The following is a 15,802-nucleotide window of genomic DNA, read 5'->3' as shown; positions in this document are numbered from 1 at the left end:
TGAATGAGAAGATGTAGGGTCAAAGGAAGCTTTTTTTTTTTTTTTTTTTTAAATGGAAGCTGGTTTGTATGCTGATGGGAATGCTCCCTTAGAAAGGAGACGTTGATGTTAACTCTGGGCGTGGAAGCCTTGAAAGGGTTGGAAGGAATGAATCCTAAACACAAGGAGGGCCCCCCTGGTGAGAGCTGGGAAACATGCTCCCCCATAATAGTCTATCACGGCTCTTCTCCATCAACCTGTTTTATCTTTAGCAAACACCCTCTTTTTCTTTGTTTATGGTACATTTCTCTGATTACAGTGTAAACCCATGATGCCAGGGACTTTTCCGTATTGTTCATCCCTGAATTACCAACACTCAGGGTAGTACCCAGCACATAGTGGGTGCTTAATAAGTATTTGTTGAATAAATGTTAAAAAAAGACAGATTAAAATGGGTACAGATGCTGCTATAGATTTTATCTGATGGTGAGGATAAGGGAATTCCTGCGTAACTTGCTTTTTTTTTTTTTTTAATTTTATTTATTTATTTATTTTTGGCTGTGTTGGGTCTTCGTTTCTGTGTGAGGGCTTTCTCTAGTTGTGGCAAGCGGGGGCCACTCTTCATTGCCGTGCGCGGGCCTCTTGCCGTTGCGGCCTCTCTTGTTGCGGAGCACAGGCTCCAGACGCGCAGGCTCAGTAGTTGTGGCGCACGGGCTTAGTTGCTCCGTGGCATGTGGGATCTTCCCAGACCAGGGCTCGAACCCGTGTTCCCTGCATTGGCAGGCGGACTCTTAACCACTGCGCCACCAGGGAAGCCCCCGTAATTTGCTTTTATTTTCTCAAAGTTAACACTAGGCATGAGCTGAGAGTGAGGGGATGTTGTTCAGAAGGGGCGGGGTTAGGTGGTGAGGCAAACCCCTAGGTGGGAAATGGTCATTTCCATTAGAAAGGAAGCAAACCACTGGAGAGATAGGGGAGTTTACAGTCAGGGCTGGGCATCCATTTGAGGTCATGGTACAGCAGGTTGGCTCAGTTGTGTGAAGGATTCCTGTGTATCTGGCCTATGCAGCTGGCATTTGGTGAAGCCATTTATCAAAAAACAAAATGAAGGAGGATAAGCAGGTCTTTCAGAAAAGATGATGAATCAAGGTTTGAACATGCTGAGTTTGAGGCACCGGTGGGACATCACCGTGAAATAGCACCAGTAGGTGGTCAGTTACTTGGGCACGGTGGGGAAGAAAGAAGTGGATAGTGGGGAGGCAATGGGAGAGGAGCTGCCTTGTGGATGGGAGCTGAAACCAAAGGCATAGTTAAGATCACTACAGGAGAGGGTAGCACGGAAGAGGAAGGTTAACTGAGCCTGGAGGAACACTGATGGGAAAGTCACATCATTGGTCATGCATGACAGTGACAAAGCAGGTCACAGCTTCCCAGGGCCAGATGCCAGGTCTGGAGCCTCATTCATTCCCCACCTCTGGCATAGTGCTGGCCACACAGAAGTTAATTCTAAAATTCACCCTGATTTGATTTCTCTGCACTTTCATTTACTAGCATCCTATTGCAGCTTATTATTTGAAATGCTGCTAGGGGAAAATTTTTTTGAAGGTAAAATTATGACTTTCATACAAATATAGAATGAACACTTGTAAAGATTTTATTTAATTCATTAATTAACAAGGAAGTCAGTAAGATATTACCACCACTTCAAGGGAGAATTCAAAGAGCAGACACATAAACAAACAGGAATGCTTAAAAGAATTTGCTTTTATAGATGCAAATAGATGCAAAACTGGATTCCTCCAAAGGAAAGAGGGGGGCAATTGTACTTCCCATGGACAAAATTCATTTGTATAGCTACAGATAAGAATAATTTGCATTGATATCAATTATCTACAGTTTACAGGATTGTCCATAGCTCAAAGACAAGAAAGGCACACAACACTCCCCCAAAATTGGCCCAGAAGGGTGTGCTAGAAAACACCTATTTTTCCTTTGAAGACTCTATATTCTTTCACGTTTATTTCAGTCTTTCACGTTTTTCCCTATAATGTTAAAAAAAAAAAAAGAGTTATCCTTACCACTTTTATTAGTTGGGTCTGTTATAAAATACACATGGAAGAATATTCCAGTACTACCATACCCGAACAAGAGTACTAATTGATTAGGGAGATGAGGCCAAATTTGGGATACCTTAGGATTAATCTGTCTCCTAGTTAGAATGGGAAATTCTAAGAATCAAACCAAACCACCTCAAATCTACTCTGGAATGTAGTGGGATATCAGTCAAATACAGAAGATGTTGAAATGGTCCTGTCGGCTCACTGCGAGCTTGCCAAATTGGTTGGAGGCCTGGACCATAGTGCTTGTTCCACCCCCACCCCTATCCCAGCCCATGCCTGCCTTCCTCTTGGAATGAAAGAGTGTCAGACTATATATTCAGCCTTCAGTTCAAGCGTATAATCCGTATAAAAATGGAAACCCTCCTCTCCTGCAGTAGTGAACAAGAATGACTCCGGTTGCTGCTGGAAGATTTCGTTGCTCTAGCACGACAGTTCAGGAGGCATCAGAAGGAGAGCACATTGATGATTACTGGAGAAAATGCTCATATGAATTCCCTGAGCACAGTATTTCTCTTTGCAAGTTTTAAGTGTTCCATGGCAAGTCTGCCAAAAGTGTGAGAAGTATAAATAGGGAAGAGTGGGAAGGAAAAATGGGGACCTGTCACGACGCCACTGAAAATAGGGAACTAAGAACTTTCCTGAGATTCAAAGTCAAAGGGGGCTAATATTTACTTAGAAATGGAGTAGCAGGCATGAGCTTTAGAATGAAACGAAAGGCAGAAGAGTGAAATTAGGGAATAGAAGAGAGAAACTTGAAGATAGAAAAATGTGTCAAATTGAAGTCCTGCTCTTACGAAAAGTACGGATCAAAGAATGAGGAAAAAAGGGACTTCCCTGGTGACACAGTGGTTAAGACTCCGTGCTCCCAAGGCAGGGGGCCCAGGTTCGATCTCTGGTCAGGGAACTAGATCCCACATGCATGCCGCAACTAAGAGTTCACGTGCCACAACTAAGGAACCCTAGAGCTGCAACTAAGGAGCCTGCCTGCTGCAACTAAGACCCAGTGCAACCAAATAAATAAATAAATAATTTTAAATAAAGAAGAATGAGGGAAGAAAATTAGGATACACTGACTGCTTATTATGTCTTGCACTGATTAGGAACTTTATATCTACTTTTAATTTAATCTTTCAGTTCCTATTTCCTATGAAATAGCTATCTCACTAAAGACGATATTCAAATATTTAGCAGCACAGACAATGAACCAATCAGAAGCTGGCCAGAGGACCCCTGCTGAGCCAGGCCTTAACCCTTTATCAATCGGCTCCCCAGGCCACAGTAGGGATCTTGGGAAGGGCTCAAGGCAACAAGGGGACGGGAAGCAGGCTCTAGACAAAGGCCACGCACCAACATTTGCATGAGTGAAATGATGTGTACCAACTGAACATCAGCTCTGAGTGAAACCTGTCCTCTGGGCAGGTTTAGGCTTAATCTCCATCTTCACTTTGTCCTCTCCGTGATGCTGCACTAGCATCAGGGGTCTTCCCTGCTGCTCCTGCAGAGGCCGGAGATAGATGGGCTCCAGGCTAGACATTTACAACCGGCCTCCTGTTCACACCTCCTGGGGTGAGAAGAAGATGGGCCGCAGGCCTGCTGTTCACTACCAGTCTCTTATTTACATTTCCTGAGACAAGAGACAAATTGGCTCCAGGCTACATATTTATGACCAGGCTCCTGTCTGCATTTAAAGATCTGCACTTTGATATAAGAAACAACAATAGGAATAGTGTAAATAACCGGACATTGGACACTTTTATGGCAGGAAGAGAGAGGGGCTAAAGCCTGTTAAGAGATCAAGAGATCACACATTTCCCGTCCTTGGGGCAAGGGAGACACTACCCATGCCCAAACGGCCTCATGGGGTCAAAAAGGCAGGGGTGCCAGACCATAATAAGGGTTGCCTTTGCCCATCCCAGACGCCTTTGCGATGAAATCCATCTTGACTGAAGGGTGCATGCTCACCTAGGGGAGGGTCCCAGGACAAATTAGCCATGGGGTCAAAGCAAGACAATTAGCCAAGAAGAAGGCAAAGCCCCAGAAGACTGACCCCTTAGAAAGGATTTAAACTTCCCAAAAGCATGACTCTCCTGACTCTCTCGCTGAGTTCGCCCGTGCGTCTTTCCACATGTACTCTGCTTTTCTAATAAACGCTTTACTTTCCTCTATACCTTCCGTCTCCTTGTCAGATTCCTCCTTTCAAGGTAGACAAGGACTGGGGGTTTAAGTTCTAGCCTCTGGCCCCCCGTGGTCTAGTGATTAGGCTTCCTGGTTTCCACCCAGGCAACCAGGGTTCAATCCCCTGGTCAGGGAACTAAGGTCTCGCTTCAAGCCACTGCTCGCTCACTGCTGCGCGCGTCCGAAATCACAGCCTTTGGTGGGTAGGGCCACTGCCACAGCCTATGGCTCTAAGTGGCAGCCTGCTCTATGGGGTCTTGGGTGCTACCTGCCCCCTCTGAGGAGGAGAGCGGGCAGCAGCAGGGACCCTTGTTCTCCTTTACCCCCTAATCCCTTCAGCATCCCTACGATTAGCACACCAGCCGGTATAAATTTAGGTACATTTCTTTACTAAAGGCCTGGGAACAATTTCAGGAGGCAATTATAATGAAGGAAGGAAAGAGTTCAAGTTCCAGTTCACTTAGACTTCTAGAGAAGGCAGGGTTTCCCAGACATTTTTACTTGGTCTACCCAGCACCTTCCCCCCAACCCCCCACCTTGGTGCCTTGGTTAAGGGTGTGGGCTTTGCAGTCTGTGCTGACTGGGTTTGCAACTGTCACTCAGTAACCCCGTGGCATTGGGCTAAAAGTCACACCTCTCAGAGCCAGTATTAGAACTGGTGATTTTTTTTAGGTGTGATGATGGCATTGGGGGTTTGTTAGGAAATATCTTTTTTCTTCTTTTTCTTTGATGTGTAAACAGAGGTATTCGGGCAGCAGGAAATGATGTGGTGTTTGCAATTTGTCTTAAAATACATTCCAGGGCTTCCCTGGTGGCGCAGTGGTTGAGAATCTGCCTGCCAATGCAGGGGACACGGGTTCGAGCCCTGGTCTGGGAGGATCCCGCATGCCGCGGAGCAGCTGGGCCCGTGAGCCACAACTACTGAGCCTGCACGTCTGGAGCCTGTGCTCCGCAACAAGAGAGGCCGCGACAGTGAGAGGCCCGCGCACCGCGATGAAGAGTGGCCCCCGCTTGGCGCAACTAGAGAAAGCCCTTGCACAGAAATGAAGACCCAACACAGCCATAAATAAATAAATAAATAAATAAATAAATAAATAAATAAATAAATAAATAAAACATTCCAGACCAAAAAAAGGGAGTAGTAGTGCCATGGTAGGAGAAGACAGATGATTGTTGAAGCAAGGTGATGAATATGTGGAAGGGGGTGAGGTATCCTGTGCTCTCCAGACCTTTGTGCACGCTTGAAAATTTTCGTAATAAGAGTAAACAAACCAAAAACAAGTAATGAGGCTTTCTGGCTCCACATTTTTTAAAAAATAGCAGGATGTACTTTTCATGACTGCAATTTATTTTGATTTTCCAGATAGATTCCACCTCTCATCCTATCCATCAGCTTCTCTAGACATTAGCAGGGAACATTCCCTTTGACGAGACTTGCCAGGCCCAGTGGTAAGGAGTATATTGTTTTGGATTCTATACCCACATTTTAAAAATGTGACCAGTTTCCTATTTGGAGTAACTTGAATGCAAGTGTCTCATTTTAAGGTGTTGCTTTCCTCTGTCCCACTCCTTTTATTTTTCCCCCCAGTAGGCTTGCCATTTCTTTTTTTCATTTTCATTTTAATACACCTTTATTGGAGTATAACTGCTTTACAGTGGTGTGTTAGTTTCTGCTGTATAACAAAGTGAATCAGCTATATGTATACACACATCCCCATATCCCCTCCCTCCCACCCTCCCTATCCCACCCCTCTAGGTGGTCACGAAGCACTGAGCTGATCTCCTTTTTAAGGACTGTTAGGGGTTAGCTTTATCTCCAAGGAGGAAATAGCCTTAGGAGGAGCAGCTTACACCCTGGTGTACAAAGGCAAGGGGCTGCAGGAAGGAAAGACGTGGCAGGGTGAAGAGTGTTTACTGAGGTTTGTGGTTAGGGTTATCAGGGTCTCAAGGAGAAAAAAAGAGAAATGAATCATCATCATTTGATCATGGTATTCACAGCCAGAGGGAGGGACAATGGGACAAAGAGTAAGGAAGAGAAACACAAAGAAACCGTCAAAACAAAACTGGGATGTACGGGGGCAGGAGGAGGGAGAAAGTCTGAGAAACGGGGGTGGGGGGGGGGTGTAATCGCACCGATACTGGCCACAAACACAAAAATTTGCCCATTCCTGGTTTAGATTAAAAATAAATATGTATGCACGTGTATTTGTCGGCTGTGTCCCGACTAGGCAGGTGATGAGGCGCTCCTTTAAGAACCTTGAAGACCCAAACTTGCACTCAGACTGCCCACCTAGATCTGAGCTCAACCCTGGACCTGGGAACCGAAGGGCCGACTGCGGCCGTGGCTGTTCCCTCCGCCCTGGAAGAGCGCTGCAGGCAGATTCTTGCCAGTGGGTCGGGAGGGAGCCCCGGAGTCCTCCAGCCCGTGCTCTTAGCGATCAGCCCCGCCTGGACCTCAGGGTCGGAGCCGGCCCGAGCTGCAGGGCCGCCCTCCGCCGAACGGGGGCAGCAGCACCTGCAGCGCGGCGGCGGCGGCGGCGGCCGGCCCGGCGCCCCTCTTGGCGGCGGCGGGCGGAGGCCGGCCCGCGGCGCGCTCGCTGATTGGCCGCGGCGCGGGCGCTGCCATGTTGGCGGAAGCGGCGCCTTCTGTGCCGTGGCTGCGGCCGCCGAGTCCGTGCGCGCAGCGTCCTGCTTCTTCGCCTCGCCCGGGTCTCGGCGCTGAGAGGCGGCGGCGGCCGGCGGGATGGAGAAAAGTAGGATGAACCTGCCTAAGGGGCCGGACACGCTCTGCTTCGACAAGGACGAGTTCATGAAGGTGCGCGCCGGGGCTCCGCTTCCCGAGCCGGTGGCGGGGGGCCTGCCCTCCTTTCGCTCCGGGGCGTCCTCGGGCCGCGCCCGTCCCGGACCGGCCCCCGGCGGGACCTCGCTGCTCTTCGCAGTGAGTCTGTTGGCCTCAGGTGTGGCCGGGGCAGCCCGGAGAAAGCACCACTGTGAAATCGTGCGTAGTGAGCGAAAAGGCCTCGAAGTTGTGTGCAAGTGGTTTTGAGCTAAGCGTAAAAGCCCCTGTTATTACCCGACCCCGTTAGCATGCAGTGCAGTCGGATTGCCAGTCCCCTGGCCAGACAAGCTTGTTGACCAGCGCCTTGCACCTAAAAGTACGAATGCATTGCCCAAGTCTCTGAACCCACGTCTATACCCAGGGATCAGGTGGGGGGGAAAGGCACTAAATCGAAAGTTTTTCTTAACGTTCACCTAAAGCTTCTGAATGAGATGTGTAAAAGATGAGAGTTTTCTGATTTTGTTGCGGTACAACAAAGCGAGCCATTCTCCTTTTCTAAAGTTGCCCTACTTCTCTTTATAAGGTGAAGTCGAAGTTGGTCTGCAGATCATTGTAGGACATAAACTTACATAAACAGAATAGCAATATAAACCGAAAACATTTTATGGATAATGAAGGTTCATCAGGCACAGCCTTGAAAATATCCAAGATTTGAATCAGAGCTAGGGGGAACTTTGCATACCTATTTGGTGTAACCTTCTCGGTCTGTACTTAAACTATCAAGAAACATATTTATGTTTTATATCTAAGGATTGGGGGTTTTGATACCACTAAGTGGCTGTTTTCAGTGTTAAAAAGTTAAACGTTTTGGCTCAGTAGACGCTAAACTTTTAAGGAAGTGAGTGTAAGTCCCTTACTGTTCTTTTTTGATGACTTTAAGTCATACTATGTTTTTTCTTATTTTAGGTTCATTGGTCTATCTCTCTTTTTGATATTTGCATTCAGATCACGTCTCTGGTTTTTAGAAGTATTTATATCTGTTCTTTTTTATGGCTGAGTAATATTCCATTGTATATATGTACCACACCTTCTTTATCCATTCCTGTGTTGATGGACATTTAGGTTGCTTCCATGTCCTGGCTATCGTAAATAGTGCTGCAGTGAACATTGGGGTGCACATAACTTTTCGAATTATGGTTTTCTTCGGACATATGCCCAGGAGTGGGATTGCTGAATCATATAGTAGTTCTATATTTAGCTTTTTAAGGCACCTCTTCACTGTTCCTAAAAAAGAACGAAATAATGTCATTTGCAGCAACATGGATGGACCTAGAGATTATCATATTAAGTGAAGTAAGTCAGACAGAGAAACACAAATATCATATGATATCACTTATATGTGGAATCTAATTTAAAAAATGATACAAATGAACTTATTTACAAAACAGAAACAGACTCACAGATCTCAGAATCATACTTACGGTTACCAAAGGGGAAACGTGTGGGGAAGTGATAAGATGGGAGATTGGGATTGACATATACCCACTACTGTGTATAAAATAGGTAACTAATAAGGACCCACTGTATAGCACAGGGAACTCTACTCAATATTCTGTAATAAACTATATGGGAAAAGAATCCAAAAAAGAGTGGATATATGTATAACTGATTCACTTTGCTGTACACCTGAAACTAACACAACATGGTAAGTCAACTATACTCCAATAAAGTTTTTTTTTTAAATGTGGTAAAAAACAGTATTTACATCTGGATCCTCTCCAGTGTGGCCATATCATTTTTAGCATGCGGGGCTGTCTAGACCCAGGAATAATGTACTCTTGTTCTTGTACAGTGGTGTTTCTGCTAAACCACGGTAAGGAAGAGCGTAACTTGACAGGGTTGTCTGAAAGGGACTGCAGAGTGAACTTGCTGATCCAGGAACGCTTTGTTCCACCCCCTGGCTGAGAGCTGCCCTGGAGCGAGGGTAGAAAGAAAGAGCATGATGACGAGAGGCGCGCTGGAAGAAGAAAAGCCACAAGCAGAGATCAGGGGCTTTGTTCTGACTTCTGATTTCAGGAGTCTCAGAATACAGAAAACTTAACTTGTCCAACTTTTGCCTTCTTCAAGGCTTCCTTCAGGCTCAGTACCAGCATTCTTTCGGACTTGCTAGCCCCACCATGTTTATTGCTCTGAGGTGGCAGAATGCCTTTGGCAAGAGCAGCTTCAGAAAGCAGAAACCTCAAAATATAAGTTCTAAAGTAGAACATGCAGTAAGGAGAGGGCAAACTGGGAAGGTGGCTGGAATGGCCATATTCTTTCATGGCTCCTAAGCCTCTGAATGTGCCCTACAATTTGTAGTGCTAATAAATGTGACCACTTCACATGTAGAAGAAAAATACCTAGGACAGCTATCCTGTGTTAAATGTTGTTGGTTTTCTAGGTGAGACCTGGAGATAAAGGTTATTTGCAATTTGTGTTTCCTTCAAAGAGACATTTTATAAGTTTTAGTTCCATGGCAGAAATGGTGGGTGGAGAGCTTGCTGTCGGGGTTATATTTCTACCTCTGTGTCTCATTCAACACATTTTGTAATTTGTTCCTGTGGGAAAGTTAGGGAATGTCTGATTTGCATTAGGAGAGTTGAGATTACTTGAACTCCAGTCATTGGATTGGAAACTGTGTCATTAGTCCGCCAGACATGACGAGGGCCTGTTCGGACAGTGGTAGCAGTTGCTCACTTAATAAACAGTCATTCATTGATCACCTGCTTTGTGTTACCCAGCAATCTAGACGGGATAGTACAAGGGTACATAAGATATGGTTTGGGCTGTTGAGTATGGTCACAGGAAGACCACCGTGTGTGCTGAGAAACTGGACCTAGTCCAAAGAGGCTGGAAGGCTGGAAGGCTGGCCAGGAGTGAGACCGGAAAGGTAGAAGGGCAGCTGGGAGGGTTGCAAGTTGGACTGGGTCTTGTGTGCTACACTGTGGGGCTTGTGCTTGATGAGCTGCCATCCCATTTAAAGCAGGAGATTACATGGGCATGTCTGTTGCATTGGAGCAGCGTAAGAGGGCGCTGTGCCACTGGTTACTTCAGGTTAATATCGGGTTCTGTCTCAAGGGAAAATTGTGTTGGATTTGAACTGATGAGCTAATATTTTGCTACGGGCCGTTCTTGCACATGTGTTTCAGTCCTAACTCAGTGTCTTAGTGGTATCTCAGACCTTTAGGAAACTAGTTAATAAATTCTTAATAAATAACAAACTACCTTTCTGAACACAGAAAAACAAAAAAGAGGCTACTAAAAAGTTATTTCAGTGGTCCTTGTGAGATCTAATGAGAAAGAGGAGGGGACAGATTTGTGGAAGATGGAGGTGATCAAAAGACAGGAGTGGCAGATGGAAGAATCACTTGGGGCGGAGGTGGTGGTGACATCACACCATTAGCTTTGTCACCTTGCGGAAATCTTTAGCACGCGTTGATAGCCAGCTCACAGATGAAATAGGACCTAAGATCTTGGTAGCAGGGAGAGAAAGCGGCCTGCTAGCAAAGGTAAATTAGATCCCTTTACCTAGGGGTGCCATTGGAATCGCAGCTTTCCCCTTCTGGCCCAGCGTACGACTTCGCTTCCTGTTTTATAGACAAAATAGTGCCCTCGAATGGGAACTCCTTCATCTTGCTGACATGACAGCTCATTCTTGTATTGGTGCCCGTTCTCTTTCTCCTCCTCGCCTGTTATGTAGAGGGGTTTTCCTTCCTTCCTTCGCCCATGCTTGGAGCCCAGGCCCTCTTGCACTCTCCCCGCTGGCTTTCAAACGCATTCTTGCTTTGGTCTCTTCCCCTTGACCCTCCTGCCTCTAGTCTGTCCTGTCTCGCTCTTCCACATCACAGCCAAATGCTCCAGTTGTTTTTACTTCCTTCCGCGCTTTTTGGCCATTTGTGTATCTTCTTTGGAGAAACATCTGTTCAGATCCTTCGCTCATTTTTTAATTGGGTTGTTTGTCTTTTTATTGTTGAGTTGTAAGAGTTTTTGTATATTCTGGATATTAGACCCTCGTCACATACATGATTTGCAGATATTTTCTCCCATTCAATGGGTTGTCTTTTCACTTTTTTTTAAAAAATAAATTTATTTATTTATTTATATTTATTTTTGGCTGTGTTGGGTCTTCGTTTCTGTTCAAGGGCTTTCTCCAGTTGCGGCGAGTGGGGGCCACTCTTCATCGCGGTGCACGGGCCTCTCACTGTCGCGGCCTCTCTTGTTGCGGAGCACAGGCTCCAGACGCGCAGGCTCAGCGGTTGTGGCTCACGGGCCCAGTCGCTCCGCGGCATGTGGGATCCTCCCAGACCAGGGCTCGAACCCGCGTCCCCTGCACTGGCAGGCGGATTCTCAACCACTGCGCCACCAGGGAAGCCCCTCACTTTTTTAATAGTGTCTTTCAACACATAAAAGTTTTTATTTTGATCGCGTTCAGTTTGTCTATTATCTTGATGCTTTTTGTGTCATATCTAAGAAACGACTGCCTAATTCAAGGTCACACGGACTTTCACCTGTTTTCTTCTAAGAGTTTTATAGTCTTAGCTCTTCTATTTAAGTCTTTTGATCTATCTTGAGTTAAATTTTCATTTATGGTGTGAGGTTGGTGTCCAAATTCATTCTCTTCCGTGTAGAAGAATTCTACAAGAATTCTACAAGACAAGAATTCTCTTGTCTTAAGATCGGTTGTTGAAGAGACTCTTCTTTCCCCATTGAATGGTCTTGGCACCCTTGTAAAAAATCAATTGACTGTAAATGTATGGGTTTTAAGTTCTTTCTTTTTAAAATGTTTAGGAAATCTACAGTATAAAGTAAAACTATTTCTGATAAATGAAATGTGGCAGTTGTTCCATACCACTGAGTTTGGGGTTGTTTGCTGTCATAGCAAAAGCTGCCTAATCCAATATTCACAGATGCTCTAAGTAATTTAGTCTTGTGCAATGCAACACTTGTTTATCTAAGGACAAATATATAAATGGTAAGTTGAGCATTAATATTACCTGATAGCATTTGTTTGTGAGAGCTGAGTTATATGATTTAGCATGTCACCATGACGTTCGTACCTGCACTTCATCCATCTGAAGTTCATACCTTCAAGGATTATGTACCTGAGGCAGGCAAAGTGCTCTGCCCACTCACACAGCTGGTTAGTAGCAAGGCCAGGACATCAGGCTGAGGCCTGCCCACACGTTCTTGCTGCGATTGCTGTGTAACTGTGAATGTAAGGTGTTACCTGAGGTCGTCTCAAGCAGCAAAACGTCTAGGCTAACTCTGGCTCTAGGTAAAGAAGCAGCTGGTTTTTCACTAGGTGGCTAGTTTTCACTAGGTGAAATTACAGTTTGGTAAGAAATCCTCTTATCTGACACTATCAGAGCAGGTGTTTGGGTGATTAATTAAGGAAGTCAGTTTTTAAAAGTACTCAAGGGATGGTGCTTGAGTACTTAACGTTTTATTTTCAATCATACATGTGTGCATTGATTCTCTATTGGTGTGGCACCAAGCTCTTTTCTCTGAAAATTGGTCTGCTGATTCGATTTCTAGATTGTTCTTTAAGTTGGGCGAGAACCCTAAGGCGTCTGCAAAGAGTCTGGTATGGAATCCTTCAAGATTTGTATGATCCTCCTTCCCGCTGCCCTACCTGGTTCATGGTCATGTGATACATAATTCAGTAAAAACTGTCTTATCAATTTCTCAGTATCAGGTCTTCGCAGAGCATCATAGTTTTCATGAAAACAGTTATCTTCTTGCACTTACATTTTGTTGGTTTATATAATGTTTAATAAAATTTTGTAATTTTGATGATAAGTACAAGTGACCTTAACAAGCTCGGGAGTCATCACATCTGATTCTTGATGACTAAGCAGCTCAGCTAGTAGCAGAGTCATGGGTGCAATAGACTGTATGCATGTCTGCCTACCAGGGGCATCAGAACGTTATAAAGGGAGATGGCGTAGCGAACCTGTGAGACCAGTACTTGGAAGTCGGTTTTGAGAGATTCTGAACATCTGTTCAGTGGAATACTCAACATCCATATAAAATGTCAGTACAAATTTGTATGTATTATGAAAAGATGTTGAAGTTATATTTTTATATGGGGAAAAGTAGCTTAGAAAAGGTTTATTAAGATTGTGTGTGTGTGTGTGTGTGTGTGTGTGTGTACACAGGAAAAGGTCTGGGGTTTCGTTCAAGATGGTGACGTAGGAGGATCCTGAACTCACCTCCTCGCATGGACACACGAAATCGACAGCTACTTATGGAACAATTTCCTCTGAGAAAAACCCCCAAAACTAGCTGAGCAACTCCTGCACATCTGGCAAACAAGAAAAAACGCACATCAGAGTGGCTAGGAGAGGCTGAGACACAGTCTCACCGTACACCCCTCCCCCAGTGTGGTGACCCACAGTCGGGGGGAACTCCCATCCCAGGCTGCTCCCCGAGGAGCGAAGGGTGTGAACCCCACCCCTGGCACCCCTACTTTCAAGACCTGCCCCTGGGAAATGAGCCCCCAAGACATCTAGCTTTGAAAGTTGATGGGGCTGGCATCTAGAAGACCCATGAGGCTACAGCGACCTGAGAAACAGTTCTTGAAGGGGCAGCATGAACTGACCCTCCCCAGGGCCTGACACAGACACAGCGACTGAAAAGGGCCCAGACTTTCTGTGAAAGAGGCTTGTTTATCTTAAAGCATCGGCCTGAGGGGCAGGCTTCTAATTTAACCCACGTCTGGGGGCTTGGAGGCCGGCGGGGCCATCTTTGCCCTCTCTCTGCCTTGCTCCGGCTCAACAGTATCTCCTGGAAAGGAACTTGTACACTTGGTCTGGTGCCCTGATTTTTGCAGCTGCTGCCTGGGGACACGTCTAGGTCACCTGGCTCTGGTGGCCAGTGAGGTTTATGCTTGTAGGTCCCCAGTGTTCATTGCAGTATTATTTGCCATAGTCAAGACGTGGAAGCAGCCTAAGCGTCCATGGATAGATGAATGGATAAAGAAACTGTGATACACACACCACACACTGGGATGTTATTCAGCCACGAAAAAGAAAGAAAGCTTGCCATCTGTGGTGGCAACGTGGATGGACCTTGAGGGCATTAGTGCTCAGTGACATAAGTTAGAGAAAAGGTGATCATGATCTCACTTGTGTGTGGGATCTAAAAAGCAAAGCAAGAAAAAATGGACCCACAGGTATTGTTCAGATGGGTGGTTACCAGAGGCAGCCGGTGGGGAGTGGACAAAATGGGTGAAGGGCGTCAGATGGTACAAACTTGCAGTTAATTAGGTAAGTAAGCCTGGGCATGTGGTGTACAGCATGGTGACTGTAGTGAATAATACCATGTTGTGTATTTGAAAGTTGAAGGGAGTGAATCTTTTTTTTTTTTCAGTGTGTTTAGAAAAGTCATTAAACAATAACAACTACAATAAGCAGCAACAACAACAAATCCTAGGAAGTGGAGAGTTGGTACAATTATCACCACCCAAAGTCCATAATTTACATTAAGATTCATTCCTGGTGTTGTGCACTCTATGAGTTTTGACAAATGTATAATGACATGTATCTACAATCACAGTATTGTATATAATAGCCCTAAAACTCCTCTGTGCTCTGACTGTCCATCCTTTTCTCCCTCTCACCCCAGGCAACCACTCATCTTTTTACTGCGTCCATAGCTTTGCCTTTTCCAGGATGCCATATAGTTGGAATCATATAGGATATACCCTTTCCAGATTAGCTTTTTTCACTTTGTAATCTTAAAAGATCTCATAGCAAGAAAAGGGAATGTGTAACCGTGTGCGATGGATTTTAACTAGACTTACTGCGGTGATCATTTTATAATAGATACAAATGTGGAATCATGTTGTGCACCTGAAAGCCATATAATGTTATATGTCAATTGTATCTCAATTTAAAAAATAATTTATATTTTAAAGAGAAAGTCAAAAACATTCTGGAAGGATGTGAATCACGATGTTAAATAGTGAGAAAAACGTTAATAGTGCCTATCTGTAGAGCATCAAGACTGAGTGATTTTTTTTTTTACTCTCTGTCTTTTGTGTCATTATAGTCTACCCTCCTTATCCTCGGGTTCCACATCTGTGGATTCGACCAACCATGGATCAGAAATATTCGGAAAAAAAATGCCAGAAAGTTTCAAAACGCAAAACTTGAATTTGCTGCATTGGCAACTATTTACATAGTATTAACATTGTATTTACAATTATCTACATAACATTTACATTTTATTAGGTATTATGTAATCTAGAGATGATTTAAAGTATACGCAAATACTACGCCATTTTATATTAGGGATTTAGGCATCCCCAGATTTTGGTGTCCTAGGGGGTCCGGGAATCAGGCCCCCATGGATGCTGCGGGATGGCTGTATTTCTTTGTTGGTTGAAAGTTTCACAGTGAACATCTGTTACTTTTAAAACTAAGGGAAAAGGAGCAATTTCTGTTTTGTGAGGAGCCTGTTTAACGTGTGTAGTTAAAAAAAATTAAATCCCTTGTAGAATTTAGGCAACAGGAGAGAATGCTCTTGGTCAGGGGCCTCCCTCTTGGCACCTTGATAGCGCACAAGCAGCTTTATGTCATGTGTACTTAAAAGGACTTTTTCCCAGAGGCCGTGTAGCCTTTCAAATGAGTAGAATGGCGTTTCTCTCTTATTCTTGCTCTCCTTTTATTTCTATGTGTAAAATGTGATATCGTTGCAGTAATTCTTT

General features: G+C 44.9%; 1 protein-coding gene across 3 annotated transcripts in view; it reads left to right on the top strand.

Annotated features, from left to right (window-relative positions):
- The first annotated feature begins 6,910 nt into the window (after positions 1-6,910).
- COG2 (component of oligomeric golgi complex 2) overlaps positions 6,911-15,802 on the top strand; it is a 41,438-nt gene continuing 32,546 nt past the window's right edge. For all 3 annotated transcript variants that reach the window (XM_068547633.1, XM_068547632.1, XM_068547631.1), the window contains exon 1: positions 6,911-7,089. In XM_068547633.1, the coding sequence (XP_068403734.1) occupies positions 7,018-7,089 (72 nt within the window). In that variant the 5' untranslated portion in view covers positions 6,911-7,017. The remainder of the gene's footprint in view (positions 7,090-15,802) is intronic.

This window comes from Eschrichtius robustus, chromosome 7, assembly GCF_028021215.1.
Source record: "Eschrichtius robustus isolate mEscRob2 chromosome 7, mEscRob2.pri, whole genome shotgun sequence".
NCBI lineage: Eukaryota > Metazoa > Chordata > Mammalia > Artiodactyla > Eschrichtiidae > Eschrichtius > Eschrichtius robustus.
Note: the sequence above shows the minus strand (reverse complement) of the source record. Positions and strands in the feature narration are given on the sequence as shown.